Below are 18,618 nucleotides of genomic sequence, written 5' to 3' on the forward strand. Positions count from 1 at the left end.
GTTGTTCAGCATGATAGGGTGAAACATGCATGCTGCATGTCCCAGCTCCCCACAGCGTACATTTCTAAATTAACGGCTGACAGGGAGGTTTATTTCCTTTCAGTATGGAGGTGTTAGGTTTGAATGGTAAATGTCCCTGTTCACATTGGCTTACGATCCTAAGGTTCACAACCAATTGCAAGGTTTATTCTTGTTAGTATAACAATGTAAAATGCATGAACGTTACATGTCTCTGCTCCCCGACGGCTTACACTGCTAAAAGTAGCAGCCGACAGGGAGGCTATGCTAATTCAGCTCGAGATTGTAATGCCGGAATTGTGCATGTCTCTGCTCTTAACGGCTTTATAAAACTAAATTTAGCAGCTGATAGGGAGGTTATGCTAGTTCAGCACGAGATTGTGATATCTGAATGGTGCAGGTCTCTGCTCCCATCGGCTTCTAATATTAAATTAGCAGCCGACAGGGAGGTTTATTTCTGTTTTGTTCTACAGTGTTATGCACGACTGGTCCATGTCCCTGCTCCCGATGGCTTACTATAATATATTTAGCAGCCAACAGGGAGGTTTTTTTATCTTCAGTTGAAGGTATTAGGCATGAATGTTTTGCTTCCTACGACTTCCAATACTGAAATTGGCAGCCGACAGAAAGATGTTATGATTGGTGCAGACTACGTTCCCTACGGCTTACAATACTAAGATTAGCAGCCGACGGGGAGGTTTATTTTAGTTCCGCATTGATATGTGTTGCAAGAAGGGTATTTATCCCTGCTCCTAACGGCTTACATTACTTAACTAGCAGCCAATGGGGAGGTTTCTTCTCTTCAATATGAAGGGTTAGGTATGATTGGTGCAGGTTTCGCTCCCTATGACTTATACAGCGACAGGGAGATTTACGATATTTATAACCGAGTGTTATCTCGCATTTCCAGGTTCCCAACGGCTTGTTTTAATTTGGAGCCTACCGGGAGGTTTTGTTTATTTCTTCATTTTGTATTTACTTTAAGCCGCCCAGGAGATTTAGTGAGTTATGCCCACGATGGGCGGAGCTAAGATTCACGCCTTTGTTTGCGCGCCTTTTTGGTCCCTGAAGAGATCTTCTCTGCTTGTTCAGCAGAGAGACTTTTGACTCTGTTTTACAATTTTCTTTTAGGTGCTTGGGATGCCTTCTCTTCTCTGGGTTATTCAGCAGAGAGGCTTCGCAAACAGCTCTACTAGGGGATGCCTTCTTTGCTGCGTTAGTTGAAAATAGAAGCAGAGGAGCTTCATACGCATAAAGCACTTAAGAGTGTTTTCTCTAATCCGGATCCTACTATTTATGGTGTTCAATCCGGTAGCGAACAGACTCTTCTAGGTTTAGCTGAAGTCTGCAGATTCTTTATTATACATTCAATAAAGCATTGCACTTAACATTTAAAGATACAGTTCCATATATTTTTGATATATCTATTACAGTCACAGTAATTCACTTTGATTTGATAAGAGTGAATAGGGATGTGACTTGAACGTTATGTCTTTATACTAATGTGGAGCATGCAATGATTTTAAGTTCCCCATGTATTAAGAGATATCCTTTTTTTCATATCCAGTATTGTCTCAGAAGCTACAAGTAGTGTTCTGACAATGTTTCATATTTTCTCTTGTCCTAAGTACTTAGCGTCTATGTACCAGGTGCCTTGCTCTTCCTCCACAAACCCCCTTTTGTAGTTATTTTACAGGACATCACTGTCCTTTTTTTTTTTTTTTGGAGTGTTGTCAGTTTCTCCCTTGCTGCAGGGATAGCGCAAGGGGAACTATAATGTTCAGTGAGAAAGGTTTCATTAACAGTATTTGCTTTTTTGGGTATATGAACCCAGCAGAGAGGTCAACTCCTTTTCTTTCTCGAGATAGAAGGAAACTATCTAAATCCACTTGGAGTCCCACCCAATCTTGGATCGGGGTAAACAATCCAAGGTGCTTGCTGCTGTTTCCAAGTCAGCATGGAGGATTTGTACCCGGCCCAGGACTGGATAAGAGGAGAGGCGTTCTTTCCTTATGTAAGAGACCTTTCTTACATGGAGTCTCTCCGTAATTAGTTCCGTTCCAATACAGGAACAGGGGCTGGGGTCTTATTCAAATTTGTTTTGAAATTCCCATTAGGGAAGGAAACCTGAGTCCTGTTTGGACCTCAGGAGTCTAAACAAGTTTCTCGGTGTTTCATCATTCCGGATGGATACTATTTGCACTATCCTTCCATTGAATCAGGAGGCTCAATTTATGACAACCGTGGATCTGAGGATGCATATCTGCATGTGTCTATCCACAGAGATCATCACAGGTTTCTGAGGTTTGCCTTTCTGGACTTTCATTTTCAGTTTGTGTCTCTTCCTTTTGGTCTGCCACGGCACCCAGAATTTTCACAAAGGTTCTGGGGTCTCTACTGGTGGTTCTAAGACCGCGGGGCATTGCGGTGGTACCTTATTTGGATGATATTCTAATCCAGACGTCATCTCTTCACCTAACCAGGTCCCATTCAGACCTTGTACTATCTTCCCGAGAACCCACGGGTGGAAGGTAAATCTGAAGAACAGTTTGTTTATTCCACAGACAGGGGTTCCCTTTCTGGGGTCTCTGATTGACTCTGTGTCCATGGAGATTTTTCTGACAGAGGTCAGAAAGTCAAAAATTCTGAATTCATGTTGCGCCCTTTAGTTTACTCCTCGACCTTTAGTGGCTCAGTCCATGGTGGTACTCGGATTGATGGTGGCGGCATGGACATTGTATCGTTTGCTAGGTTTCATTTCAGGCCTCTGCAGCTAAGTTTGCTCAGGCAGTGAAATGTAGATTACACAGATTTGTCCCCTCGAATATCCCTAGACAGGAGACGAGGGGCTTTCTTCAATAGTGGTTGTCTCTGGATCATATGTCCCCAGGGGACATGCTTTCGTAGTACTTCATGGGTGCTTGTGACAATGGATGCCAGCCTTTTGGAATAGGGAGAAGTCTGGAGCTTTTTAAAGGCTCAGGGAGTATGGACTCAGGCAGAGTCTCTCCTTCCCCTCAACATTCTAGAACTGAGTGCACTTTTAATGTGTTTTGGGCTTGGCCTCAGCTTTGGTCCAATTCATTAGATTCCGGTCGGACAACGTAACGACAGTGGATTGCATCAGTCATCAGGGAGGAACTAGGAGTTCTTTGGTGATGACCGTGGTAGCAAAGGTAATCCAGTGGGCGGAGACCCATTCTTGTTATCTGTCGGTGATCCACATCCCAGGGGTGGACATCTGGGAGGTTGATTTCCTGGGCAGGCAGATTTTCGCCGGGAGAGTGGGAACTCCATCTGGAAGTATTCTCCAACCCGATTCTCAGATGGGGTTGGCCGGTGTTGGATCTCATGGTATCTCATCAATTTGCCCAGCTTCCGATATACAGGTCCAGGTCCAGGGATTCTTAGGCCGCGTTGATAGATGCTTTGACAGTTCCTTGGTCTTTCAGCCGAGCATATCTCTTTTCCCCGTTTGCGTTCCTTCCTCGGGTTATTGCTCGAATCGCTCATCCTGCGCGGCCTCGCAAGTTTGTTATGCAGATCTGGTGGACATGACATCTCTGCCATCTTAGAAGTTTCCATTAAGGAGGGACATTCGCATTCAGGGTCCCTTTCGTCTCTCGATTGTGGTTTCTCTGCAGCTGACTGCTTGGAGATTGCACGCTTATTTTTATCTAAGCGGGGTTTTTCTGATTCAGTCATAATTACTTAATTCAGGTACTTTAGCCTGTTTCTAGAAATACTTTCCATAAGATATAGCTTAGATATTTTTATTGGAGTGAATCTAAGGGCTACTCAAGGAGTAAAGTTTGGATTCCCAGGGTTTTATCTTTCTCCAGGATGAGTTGGGAGAAGGGGTTTTCAGCAGGTTATTTAATAGGACTGTTTTCTGCTTTATCTATTTTGTTACACATGCGTTTGGCAGGTGTTCCAGATGTTCCATCTTTTTGTCAGGCTGTGACTAGGGTCAGCCATGTGTGTCGTCCATTTGCTCCTCCTTGGAGTTTAAATTTTGTTTTAAGATTCGTCAAGGTGTTCCGTTTGACTTTTATCTTCCATAGATATAACTTTATTTTCTTGGAAAGTTTTATTTTTCGTTGCAATTTCTTCTGCTGACCAGTATCTAAGCTTTCGGCATTACAATATATTTCTCCTTATCTTTTTTTCCTTCGGATAAGGTGGTGTTACGTGCGAAGCTTGGTTTTCTTCCTAAAGTTGGTTCTAACCAGACTTTTTATCAGGAGATAGTTGTTCCTTCCTTGTGTCCTAATCCTTCTTCTAAGAAAGAACGTCTGTTACATAATTTGACGTAGTCCGTGCTTTAAAGTTCTGCTTACAAGCAACTAAGGATTTTCGACAATCTTCTTCTTTGTTTGTTTGTTGTTTTTTTCAGGATAACGTAGGAGTCAGAAAGCTACGGTTACCTCTCTTTCTTTTTGGTTGCAGAGTATCATCTGTTTGACATATGAGACTGCTGACCAGCGGCCTTCTGAATGGTTTACGGCTCTAGGGCTGTTGTTTCCTCATGGCCATTCAGAAATGATGCTTCTGTTGATCTGATTTGCGTGGTTGCAACTTGGTCTTCTCTTCACATTTTTTCCAAATTTTACAATGTTGATACTTTTGCCTTAGCTGAGGCTGTTTTTGGGAGAACGGTTCTTCTAGCAGTGGAGCCTTCCATTTAGGTTCCCTGTCTTGTCCCTCCCGTTTCATCCGTGTACTATAGCTTTGGTATTGTATCCCACAAGTAAGGATGAAATCCGTGGACTCATCGTATCTTGAAAAAGAAAATGAAATTTATGCTTACCTGATAAATGTATTTCTTTTTCGATACGATGAGTCCACTGCCCACCCTGTTCTATGAGACAGGGTTTTATATTTTTGTTAAACTTCAGACACCTCTGCGCCTTGGCTTTTCCTTTCTCTTCCTAACTTTGATCGAATGACTGGGTTGGGAGGGAAGGGAGGAGCTATTTATACAGCTCTGCTGTGGTGCTCTTTGCCTCCTCCTGCTGACCAGGAGGCAAAGTAAGGATGAAATCCGTGGACTCATCGTATCGAAAAAGAAATACATTTATCAGGTAAGCATAAATTTCCTTTTTGTCCCGCCCAATTACTTGTGGATTCCGCTGCTTAGGCATTAGTTCCCAGGAATAATGACTTGTGGACTCTCACCACCTTATAAAAGAAAATGTATGCTTACCTGATAAATTAATTTCTTTCATGGTGGTGAGAGTCCATGAGACCCTCCCATTTTCATTTTTTAGGTAATATTTTTTTGGCAGCAGTTTTAGTTTGTATCTCATTTTCCCTACTTTGTCCTTTCCTACCTTTTTGTTCCTGCCTTCTTTTCTATACGTCAGACTAGAATACTAGAGGGGTGGGGAGGAAGGGATTAAGCGCTCTTAGAGGAATCTTTGCCTCCTCCTAGTGGCCAAGAGTTGAATCCCAGGAGTAATGGCTTGTGGACTCTCTCCACCATTAAATAAATTAATTTATCAGATAAGCATAAATGTTGATATTTCTGTAGCTGATTTTCTATTTCCTTCTCCCAACATGTTTGCAGTTTGTTTACCTATATTAGATCCACTTTTATTATATTATAACAAGTTTACAAGAACATCTCTTTGCTACTCTGATCTTATAAACACTTTGGATTTGCTAATTTCTCAGTAAGAACTGAGCTGACTCCACAGATCTGATATGTTGTTATTGATTTATTATACAAGGACACTGGTTTACTAGAAATGCTAAATACCTCTGCAGAAATCTGCCTGCTGCTTTATGTTTTTGCTTTATGATATGTTTAGTAATTCTATGTAATCTGTGTGCTGATTTTCCTCCTGTGTTCGAGTTCCTCCTAAGCTGCAGGTGATCACAAAGAGACATGTTTTCATCTGCCTTGGTCACCAGGGATATTTTTATGTTGAGGAAAGGGGCTATGAATCTCCCCTTCTGATATTTTTAGAAGGAGATGAGACCACTAATTAAAAAGAGGAAACGTCCCCCCGTTTTCTTCTATTTTACAGGTGGTTGCTGAAGTAATGGTGATCAGCTATCCTACTAGCAACAGGGATGGTTTTAATAAGATAAAGGGAGTCTCTGTCAACGCTCTCTCATAAAATGCATATGTGGCATGAAATCTCATTTTGGAAAGAATGAAGGGTCTCATTCTTCAGTCATGTAATGTAATGTATTTCTGTACTGAGTGATAGAATTCCAGAAGGTTCCTTTTCTCTAAAGAAAGCCTACACCTCAAATAAAATACCCCAAAAATGTAATGTCCCTCTAGATAGCAGGTGATTGCCTTAGGAACTGCAATCATCTATTTTATGTGGCTTTTGGGGGCTATGGGCTTTAAAATGGGCTTTGGTGCAGCAATAGAAGCACTAAAATGAAGCAAGTTGCTCCACTTTCACAAGAAGATAGGTTCAGTGGCAGCAGGTAACACTTCATAGAAACAGATCCCCCAGAATACATAGAGGGACATGAGATCTTCCCCTCTTTAGTTTGTACTTTAAGATGCTAATGGATTATTAATGACAAATACTTCTTAACAATGTTCTGATGTCTGGTGACTCTGTAAAAGTTACATTTTGTATAATGCTACATGCAGGTGACAGCTGTATACAGTATAATACTACATACAGGTGATAGCTGTATACAGTATAATACTACATACAGGTGACAGCTGTATACTGTATAATACTACATACAGGTGACAGCTGTGTACAGTATAATACTACATACAGGTGAAAGTTGTATACCGTATATTACTACATACAGGTGACAGATGTATACTGTATAATGCTACATACAGGTGATAGATGTATACTGTATAATGCTACATACAGGTGATAGATGTATACAGTATAATGCTACATGCAGGTGACAGCTGTGTACAGTATAATACTACATACAGGTGATAGATGTATACCATATATTACTACATACAGGTGATAGATGTATACCGTATAATGCTACATACAGGTGACAGCTGTATACCGTATAATGCTACATATAGGTGACAGATGTATACTGTATAATGCTACATACAGGTGATAGATGTATACTGTATAATGCTACATACAGGTGATAGATGTATACCGTATAATGCTACATACAGGTGATAGATGTATACCGTATAATGCTACATACAGGTGACAGCTGTATACCATATAATGCTACATGCAGGTGACAGCTGTATACCGTATAATGCTACATACAGGTGACAGCTGTATACCATATAATGCTACATACAGGTGACAGCTGTATACCATATAATGCTACATACAGGTGACAGCTCTATACCGTATATTGCTACATACATGTAACAGCTGTATACCATATAATACCACATACAGGTGACAGCTGTATACCGTATAATGCTACATACATGTAACAGCTGTATACCATATAATACCACATACAGGTGACAGCTGTATACCGTATAATGCCATCTAGTGCTCTTGCAGAGGGATAATATTCTTGCAAAGCTGCTGCCATATAGTGTCCTAAGCAGAAGTCCCTGCTGAAGAAAAATTGATAATAGAAGTAAATTAGAAAGTTGTTCAAAATTTCTACTCTATCTGAATCATGAAAACAAACTTTTGGCCCTATAAGCAGCACATTGCAAAATGAATTCTTTAAATTATTTAACCCTTATTTTGTAAGTGCAATTTACAACGCTTTACAAATCAAGAGTAGTTTAACCCTTTAACTGCGCATGACGACACGTGGTGGTCATTCACACAAGGAACCATGTGTCGTCATTGGGCGCTTTTAGAACTCATCGTGGTCCCCTCTGCAATTACCCCCAAATCCCTAGTGGTTCTGTGGGCCGGCAAACCAGGAAGTGAAACTGCAGCTCCATAGAACTTAAAGGGACACTAAACCCAAATTTTCTTCATTCTCTTGCTATCTTTAATTGAAAAAGAAGGCATCTAAGCTAAGAAATAACCCATTTTTTAGTTCATAACTGGACAGCATTTATTTATTGGTGGGTGAATTTATCCACCAATTAGCAAGAACAACCCAAGTTATTCATCAAAAATGGGCCGGCATCTAAACTTGCATTCTTGCTTTTAAAATAAAGATACCAAGAGAATGAAGAAAATTTGATAATAGGAGTAAATTAGAAAGTTGCTGCTCTATCTGAATCACAAAAGAAAAGATTTGGGTTCAGTGTCCCTTTAAGGGAGCTGGATGGGGGGTAAGTATGTAAACCCTTTGATCTCGGCTCCCTTAAGTCCTACAAACTCCCAAGATACCACCATTTGAAAGGAAAATTGCCTGCTCTTTCAAATGGTGGGTATCTTGGGAGATAAATATTTAAGCACAAATATATTTATAAAAATAAATAAAAGGTACCTACACTTCCCCAATCTATTTGCAGGCAGGTCATCAAAAATGCCTAGAGCCCCCACCTTCCCCCTTGTTTTAACACCCAGAAGCCCCTCTTTAAAATAAAGTCTCTATACAGGTTTTTATAGCCAGGTGTCACTGTGGTAATAAGGGTCTTCTGATGTGTATAAATGTGCATTTATTTGAGTAGGGGGTCATGGGAGCCCCTATGTACAGATCATAGTAATATACATATACCCAAATTGCATTTTTTTATTTGTAGATAACCCCCTTCTTTTTACAGCATTTTATATTGAAACAAACACACACACTACTTTTTACAACTTTGTTAAAATGTGAATAAAAATATAAATTGTGTTTACACATTTTGTTGTTGAGCTCTCACGCATCATGATATATACATAAAATAATGGCATAGTGTGAATCGGCTGGGTTTGCTGAAATAGCAACATATAATGTGTGTGGGTCTCTCACTAAAAAATCCCTTACAGTGGGGCTTGAATGTAAGCAGCATTTAAAAACCCCAAAACAGCTCAGCACAGAGGTGAAAAAGGCTCAGCAGTTAAAGGGTTAATGATACACCTATTGAAAAGTCTGATGTCCCAGTTATGAAGAAATGTAAGTGTGCTTGCACTCTGAGCTAAGCAATCACTGTGTACAATGTTAAAGGCTCAAGCAGAGTAAGTTTCCCAATCCCTAAGTATGATGGAGGCACTGCAGCCTCTCTAGAGGGAGATGAAGTAAACAAATATTCAGAGGTATTTTACAGCAAATGCAGGGAACAGAAATATTCACAATATATAATATTGTTTCTTTATTTTTAACACTTTACCACAAGATTAAGGGGCCACATTATTAAGCTCTAAATGGAGCATGAAGCCCCTGTTTCCGTGCGAGCCTTCAGGCTCACCAGCAAACAGCAGTTATGAAGCAGCGGTCTAAAGACTTCTGCTCCATAACTTGTTCACCTGCTCTGAGGCTGCGGACATCAATCCGCCTGATCCTATACAATCAGGCTGTTTGACACCCCTTGCTAGTGGCCGATTGGCCGCGAATCTGAAGGGGGCGGCATTGCACAAGCAGTTCACCAGAACTGCTTGTGCAATGATAAATGCCAACAGCCTATGCTGTTGTCATTTATCCATGTGCGGCGAACATGATACGCTACATCGTAGCCACATTATTAAATCGATCCCTAAATGTTATTTTATTGTCTCTTTAAGGATACTCTGAGTTTCTTTACAACTGTCTGGGCTTCATCCCCTAAAAGCCCTCCCTAAGCAGTGCCCTTAATCATACTGATGTTCAGCATGCATGTTTACTTACAATAGATTGTAATTGTCTCATTCTTTCCCCAGGAAAGCGCGTGTGCCTCGGGGAGAGTTTAGCCCGCATGGAACTCTTTCTTTTATTCTGCTCCCTACTTCAACATTTCACGTTCAGCACAGCCCCTGGGACCAACCTACAAAATGGAAAAGCTCTGAGAGACAACAAGTTAATGCTTATAACATCCTCCGAGCTTTGTGCTGTCCCGCGTACCATCTCTTCCAAATGACCGTGACCATATTATCCTGGAAAAAGATGCAATCAAATCTGCTCAACAACAGACAATCATTGTATTTTACAGGATGAACAAGGGTCTGCTATTACATAATATTTGCACAAGGGGGCCTTCTAGTAAAGTGTAGCTATGGAAGATGTTCAGATTACAAATCGTATATGTTGCCCGCTGGCAGGATAGCGCATTTCCTTTTATAGGAAATAATGTACATGTTAAACGATATCTGTGAATGTGTTCTTAAGGAGAGCTTAGGTGGTGGGATGTTCTTGCTTTGTCATTATGCTGTTAATGAAATACCTTTGAAAAGAAAATCTGATTAATTTGGAAAAAAAATCTGTGAAATAAATAAATTTACTTTAGAATTTTCAAAACAAACTTTTTGTAGCATTTTGATTCAACTGTTATTCTTAAACTAGGGTGTGTGTGTATGTGTATGTATATGTATGTATGTATGTATATGTGTGTATATGTATGTATGTATGTATATGTATGTATGTATGTATATGTGTGTATATATATGTATGTATATGTGTGTATATGTATATGTATGTATATGTATGTATATGTATGTATATGTGTGTATATGTGTGTATATGTGTGTATATGTGTGTATATGTGTGTATATGTAAGTATATGTATGTATATGTATGTATATGTATGTATATGTGTGTATATGTGTGTATATGTATGTATATGTGTGTATATGTGTGTATATGTGTGTATATGTGTGTATATGTATGTATATGTATGTATATGTGTGTATATGTGTGTATATGTATGTATATGTGTATATATGTATGTATATGCATGTATATGTGTGTATATGTGTGTATATGTGTGTATATGTGTGTATATGTGTGTATATGTATTTATATGTATGTATATGTATGTATATGTGTGTATATATGTGTATATATGTGTGTATATAATAATAAGAGCAGGTATTGGCGCACCTCAAGACACATTAGACCACAAATTATTTCACATATTTTAACTTTTTTCATTTATGCTGCAAAAATTGCCTTCTTAATATTTCATAATGTTTAAAAAAAAAAATAATAAAGATGGGATCTTAGTCACACAATATGGCCATATTCTGCTTAAGCCAGTCACCACTTTCAAGGTGTCCCAAAAGACTGGTCCTAACTCTAAAATTTTAGCCAAACTAAGCTTAAGAATACAATTCTAATATATCAAAATAGAATTTCCAATCTCTCATCCAGACTGCATGGGATGAGGCTTGCTGGCTACATGTTATTACACATACTTCAAACTTGTTTTCCAATGCTGCAAAAAAATTGCCTTCTCAACACCTCTTAACACTATGAAGTTAGCCAATACAATTCTAACATACCAAAATAACATTACAATACTATACCTCTCATCCAGACTGCATGGGATGAGGTTTTCTGGCTTTATATACACACAGTTAAATATCTGTGTCAGGAACACACCTGAACTGGGTGGAGTACTTTAAACCAAAGGGCTTTGGTCAGTTTCCCAGTGATAAATCAGTAAGAAAAAATGGTTAAAGGGACAGTCTACACTAGAATTTTTATTGTTTTAAAAGATAGATAATCCCTTTATTACCCATTTCCCAGTTTTGCATAACCAACAGTTATATTAATATACTTTTAACCTCTGTGATTATCTTGTATCTAAGCCTCTGCAAACTGCCCCTTTTTTCAGTTCTTTTGACAGACTTGCAGTCTAGCCAATCAGTGCCTGCTCCCAGATAACTTCTCGTGCACGAGCACAGTGTTATCTATATGAAATACGTGAACTAACACCCTCTAGTGGTGAAAAACTGTTAAAATGCAATCTGAAAGAGGTGGGCTTCAAGGACTAAGAAATTAGCATATGAACCTGCTAGGTTAAGCTTCAACTAAGAATACCAAGAGAACAAAGCAAAATTGGTGATAAAAGTAAATTGGAAAATTGTTAAAAATTACATGCTCTATCTGAATCATGAAAGCTTATTTTGGCCTAGACTGTCCCTTTAAGCACATCTAATAAAAGCATATGTTTTTAAATGCACATATTGTGGAGTGCTGCCAAAGTGACCAAAATGTATATAATAATAAGAGCAGGTATTGGCGCACCTCAAGACACATGAGACCACAAATTATTTCACATATTTTAACTTTTTTCATTTTTTCATTAATGCTGCAAAAATTGCCTTCTTAATATTTCATAATTTTTTAAAAATTTTTTTTAAATAAAGATGGGATCTTAGTCACACAATAGTGCTGCCAAAGTGACCAAAATGTATATAATAATAAGAGCAGGTATTGTCCAAATTTTACAATTTTGATACTTTTGCCTTAGCTGAGGCTGTTTTTGGGAGAACGGTTCTTCTAGCAGTGGAGCCTTCCGTTTAGGTTCCCTGTCTTGTCCCTCCTGTTTCATCCGTGTACTATAGCTTTGGTATTGTATCCCACAAGTAAGGATGAAATCCGTGGACTCATCGTATCTTGAAAAAGAAAAGGAAATTTATGCTTACCTGATAAATGTATTTCTTTTTCGATACAATGAGTCCACTGCCCGCCCTGTTCTATGAGACAGGGTTTTATATTTTTGTTAAACTTCAGACACCTCTGCGCCTTGGCTTTTCCTTTCTCTTCCTAACTTTGGTCGATTGACTGGGTTGGGAGGGAAGGGAGGAGATATTTATACAGCTCTGCTGTGGTGCTCTTTGCCTCCTCCTGCTGACCAGGAGGCAAAGTAAGGATGAAATCCGTGGACTCATCGTCTCGAAAAAGAAATACATTTATCAGGTAAACATAAATTTCCTTTTTGTCCCGCCCAATTACTTGTGGACTCCGCTGCTTAGGCATTAATTCCCAGGAATAATGACTTGTGGACTCTCACCACCTTATAAAAGAAAATGTATGCTTACCTGATAAATTAATTTCTTTCATGGTGGTGAGAGTCCATGAGACCTTCCCATTTTCATTTTTTAGGTAATACATTTTTTTGGCAGTAGTTTTAGTTTGTATCTCATTTTCCCTACTTTGTCCTTTCCTACCTTTCTATTCCTGTTTTCTTTTCTATACGTCAGACTAGAATACTAGAGGGGTGGGAGGAAGGGATTAAGTGCTCTTAGAGGGAATCTTTGCCTCCTCCTAGTGGCCAGGAGTTGAATCCCAAGAGTAATGGCTTGTGGACTCTCTCCACCATTAAATAAATTATTTTATCAGATAAGCATAAATGTTGATATTTCTGTAGCTGATTTTCTATTTCCTTCTCCCAACATGTTTGCAGTTTGTTTACCTATATTAGATCCACTTTTATTATATTATAACAAGTTTATAAGAACATCTCTTTGCTACTCTGATCTTATAAACACTTTGGATTTGCTAATTTCTCAGTAAGAACTGAGCTGACTCCACAGATCTGATATGTTGTTATTGATTTATTATACAAGGACACTGGTTTACTAGAAATGCTAAATACCTCTGCAGAAATCTGCTTGCTGCTTTATGTTTTTGCTTTATGATATGTTTAGTAATTCTATGTAATCTGTGTGCTGATTTTCCTCCTGTGTTCGAGTTCCTCCTAAGCTGCAGGTGATCACAAAGAGACATGTTTTCATCTGCCTTGGTCACCAGGGATATTTTTAGGTTGAGGAAAGGGGCTATTATGAATCCCCCCTTCTGATATTTTTAGAAGGAGATGAGACCACTAATTTAAAAGAGGAAACGTCCCCCCGTTTTCTTCTATTTTACAGGTGGTTGCTGTAGTAATGGTGATCAGCTATCCTACTAGCAACAGGGATGGTTTTAATAAGATAAAGGGAGTCTCTGTCAACGCTCCCTCATAAAATGCATATGTGGCATGAGATCTCATTTTGGAAAGAATGAAGGGTCTCATTCTTCAGTCATGTAATGTAATGTATTTCTGTACTGAGTGATAGAATTCCAGAAGGTTCCTTTTCTCTAAAGAAAGCCTACACCTCAAATAAAATACCCCAAAAATGTAATGTCCCTCTAGATAGCAGGTGATTGCCTTAGGAACTGCAATCATCTATTTTATGTGGCTTTTGGGGGCTATGGGCTTTAAAATGGGCTTTGGTGCAGCAATAGAAGCACTAAAATGAAGCAAGTTGCTCCACTTTCACAAGAAGATAGGTTCAGTGGCAGCAGGTAACACTTCATAGAAACAGATCCCCCAGAATACATAGAGGGACATGAGATCTTCCCCTCTTTAGTTTGTACTTTAAGATGCTAATGGATTATTAATGACAAATACTTCTTAACAATGTTCTGATGTCTGGTGACTCTGTAAAAGTTACATTTTGTATAATGCTACATGCAGGTGCCATCTGTATACTGTATAATGCTACATACAGGTGATAGATGTATACTGTATAATGCTACATGCAGGTGACAGCTGTATACTGTATAATGCTACATACAGGTGATAGATGTATACTGTATAATACTACATACAGGTGACAGCTGTATACTGTATAATGCTACATACAGGTGACAGATGTATACTTTATAATGCTACATGCAGGTGACAGCTGTATACTGTATAATACTACATACAGGTGACAGCTGTATACTGTATAATGCTACATACAGGTGATAGCTGGATACTGTATAATGCTACATGCAGGTGACAGCTGTATACTGTATAATGCTACATGCAGGTGACAGCTGTATACTGTATAATGCTACATACAGGTGAAAGTTGTATACCGTATGCTACATACAGGTGACAGCTGTATACCGTATAATGCTACATACGGGTGACAGCTGTATACCGTATAATGCTACATACAGGTGACAGCTGTATACAGTATAATGCTACATACAGGTGATAGATGTATACAGTATAATGCTACATACAGGTGATAGATGTATACCATATAATGCTACATACAGGTGATAGATGTATACTGTATAATGCTACATACAGGTGATAGATGTATACCATATAATGCTACATACAGGTGATAGATGTATACTGTATAATGCTACATACAGGTGATAGATGTATACTGTATAATGCTACATACAGGTGATAGATGTATACTGTATAATGCTACATACAGGTGACAGCTGTATACCGTATAATGCTACATACAGGTGACAGCTGTATACCATATAATGCTACATACAGGTGACAGCTGTATACCATATAATGCTACATACAGGTGATAGATGTATACTGTATAATGCTACATACAGGTGACAGCTGTATACTGTATAATGCTACATACAGGTGACAGCTGTATACTGTATAATGCTACATACAGGTGACAGCTGTATACCGTATAATGCTACATACAGGTGACAGCTGTATACCATATAATGCTACATACAGGTGACAGCTGTATACCATATAATGCTACATACAGGTGACAGCTGTATACCATATAATGCTACATACAGGTGATAGATGTATACTGTATAATGCTACATGCAGGTGACAGCTGTATACCATATAATACCACATACAGGTGACAGTTGTATACCGTATAATGCTACATGCAGGTGACAGTTGTATACCGTATATTGCTACATACAGCTGAAAGCTGTATACCGTATAATGCCATCTAGTATACAGTATAATGCTACATACAGGTGATAGATGTATACAGTATAATGCTACATACAGGTGATAGATGTATACCATATAATGCTACATACAGGTGATAGATGTATACTGTATAATGCTACATACAGGTGATAGATGTATACCATATAATGCTACATACAGGTGACAGATGTATACTGTATAATGCTACATACAGGTGATAGATGTATACTGTATAATGCTACATACAGGTGACAGCTGTATACCGTATAATGCTACATACAGGTGACAGCTGTATACCGTATAATGCTACATACAGGTGACAGCTGTATACAGTATAATGCTACATACAGGTGATAGATGTATACAGTATAATGCTACATACAGGTGATAGATGTATACCATATAATGCTACATACAGGTGATAGATGTATACTGTATAATGCTACATACAGGTGATAGATGTATACTGTATAATGCTACATACAGGTGACAGCTGTATACCGTATAATGCTACATACAGGTGACAGCTGTATACCGTATAATGCTACATACAGGTGATAGATGTATACAGTATAATGCTACATACAGGTGACAGCTGTATACAGTATAATGCTACATACAGGTGATAGATGTATACAGTATAATGCTACATACAGGTGATAGATGTATACCATATAATGCTACATACAGGTGATAGATGTATACTGTATAATGCTACATACAGGTGATAGATGTATACCATATAATGCTACATACAGGTGATAGATGTATACTGTATAATGCTACATACAGGTGATAGATGTATACTGTATAATGCTACATACAGGTGACAGCTGTATACCGTATAATGCTACATACAGGTGACAGCTGTATACCATATAATGCTACATACAGGTGACAGCTGTATACCATATAATGCTACATACAGGTGACAGCTGTATACCATATAATGCTACATACAGGTGATAGATGTATACTGTATAATGCTACATACAGGTGACAGCTGTATACTGTATAATGCTACATGCAGGTGACAGCTGTATACTGTATAATGCTACATACAGGTGACAGCTGTATACCGTATAATGCTACATACAGGTGACAGCTGTATACCATATAATGCTACATACAGGTGACAGCTGTATACCATATAATGCTACATACAGGTGACAGCTGTATACCATATAATACCACATACAGGTGACAGTTGTATACCGTATAATGCTACATGCAGGTGACAGCTGTATACTGTATAATGCTACATACAGGTGACAGCTGTATACCATATAATGCTACATACAGGTGACAGCTGTATACCATATAATGCTACATACAGGTGACAGCTGTATACCATATAATGCTACATACAGGTGACAGCTGTATACCATATAATACCACATACAGGTGACAGTTGTATACCGTATAATGCTACATGCAGGTGACAGTTGTATACCGTATATTGCTACATACAGCTGAAAGCTGTATACCGTATAATGCCATCTAGTGCTCTTGCAGAGGGATAATATTCTTGCAAAGCTGCTGCCATATAGTGTCCTAAGCAGAAGTCCCTGCTGAAGAAAAATTGATAATAGAAGTAAATTAGAAAGTTGTTCAAAATTTCTACTCTATCTGAATCATGAAAACAAACTTTTGGCCCTATAAGCAGCACATTGCAAAATGAATTCTTTAAATTATTTAACCCTTATTTTGTAAGTGCAATTTACAACGCTTTACAAATCAAGAGTAGTTTAACCCTTTAACTGCGCATGACGACACGTGGTGGTCATTCACACAAGGAACCATGTGTCGTCATTGGGCGCTTTTAGAACTCATCGTGGTCCCCTCTGCAATTACCCCCCAAATCCTAGTGGTTCTGTGGGCCGGCAAACCAGGAAGTGAAACTGCAGCTCCATAGAACTTAAAGGGACACTAAACCCAAATTTTCTTCATTCTCTTGCTATCTTTAATTGAAAAAGAAGGCATCTAAGCTAAGAAATAACCCAATTTTTAGTTCATAACTGGACAGCATTTATTTATTGGTGGGTGAATTTATCCACCAATTAGCAAGAACAACCCAAGTTATTCATCAAAAATGGGCCGGCATCTAAACTTGGCATTCTTGCTTTTAAAATAAAGATACCAAGAGAATGAAGAAAATTTGATAATAGGAGTAAATTAGAAAGTTGCTTAAAATTGCTGCTCTATCTGAATCACAAAAGAAAAGATTTGGGTTCAGTGTCCCTTTAAGGGAGCTGGATGGGGGGTAAGTATGTAAACCCTTTGATCTCGGCTCCCCTTAAGTCCTACAAACTCCCAAGATACCACCATTTGAAAGGAAAATTGCCTGCTCTTTCAAATGGTGGGTATCTTGGGAGATAAATATTTAAGCACAAATATAGTTATAAAAATAAATAAAAGGTACCTACACTTCCCCAATCAATTTGCAGGCAGGTCATCAAAATGCCTAGAGCCCCCACCTTCCCCCTTGTTTTAACACCCAGAAGCCCCTCTTTAAAATAAAGTCTCTATACAGGTTTTTATAGCCAGGTGTCACTGTGGTAATAAGGGTCTTCTGATGTGTATAAATGTGCATTTATTTGAGTAGGGGGTCATGGGAGCCCCCTATGTGCAGATCATAGTAATATACATATACCCAAATTGCATTTTTTTTATTTGTAGATAACCCCCTTCTTTTTACAGCATTTTATATTGAAACAAACACACACACTACTTTTTACAACTTTGTTAAAATGTGAATAAAAATATAAATTGTGTTTACACATTTTGTTGTTGAGCTCTCACGCATCATGATATATACATAAAATAATGGCATAGTGTGAATCGGCTGGGTTTGCTGAAATAACAACATATAATGTGTGTGGGTCTCTCACTAAAAAATCCCTTACAGTGGGGCTTGAATGTAAGCAGCATTTAAAAACCCCAAAACAGCTCAGCACAGAGGTGAAAAGGGCTCAGCAGTTAAAGGGTTAATGATACACCTATTGAAAAGTCTGATGTCCCAGTTATGAAGAAATGTAAGTGTGCTTGCACTCTGAGCTAAGCAATCACTGTGTACAATGTTAAAGGCTCAAGCAGAGTAAGTTTCCCAATCCTAAGTATGA

At 38.6% G+C, this 18,618-nt stretch overlaps 1 protein-coding gene across 5 annotated transcripts in view; it reads left to right on the plus strand.

Moving 5' to 3' along the window:
• Nucleotides 1-18,618, plus strand: part of LOC128661204 (cytochrome P450 2C20) — a 262,287-nt gene that overhangs the window by 242,528 nt on the left and 1,141 nt on the right. For 4 of the 5 annotated variants that reach the window (XM_053715458.1, XM_053715456.1, XM_053715460.1 and 1 more), the window contains exon 10: nt 9,744-10,321. The exons of the other annotated variant lie outside the window; for it this stretch is intronic. In XM_053715458.1, the coding sequence (XP_053571433.1) occupies nt 9,744-9,940 (197 nt within the window). In that variant the 3' untranslated portion in view covers nt 9,941-10,321. Of the gene's footprint in view, nt 1-9,743; nt 10,322-18,618 lie in introns of those variants that run through there. 5 annotated transcript variants of the gene reach the window in all.

The sequence above is a fragment of the Bombina bombina genome, chromosome 5 (genome assembly GCF_027579735.1).
Source record: "Bombina bombina isolate aBomBom1 chromosome 5, aBomBom1.pri, whole genome shotgun sequence".
Lineage (NCBI taxonomy): Eukaryota > Metazoa > Chordata > Amphibia > Anura > Bombinatoridae > Bombina > Bombina bombina.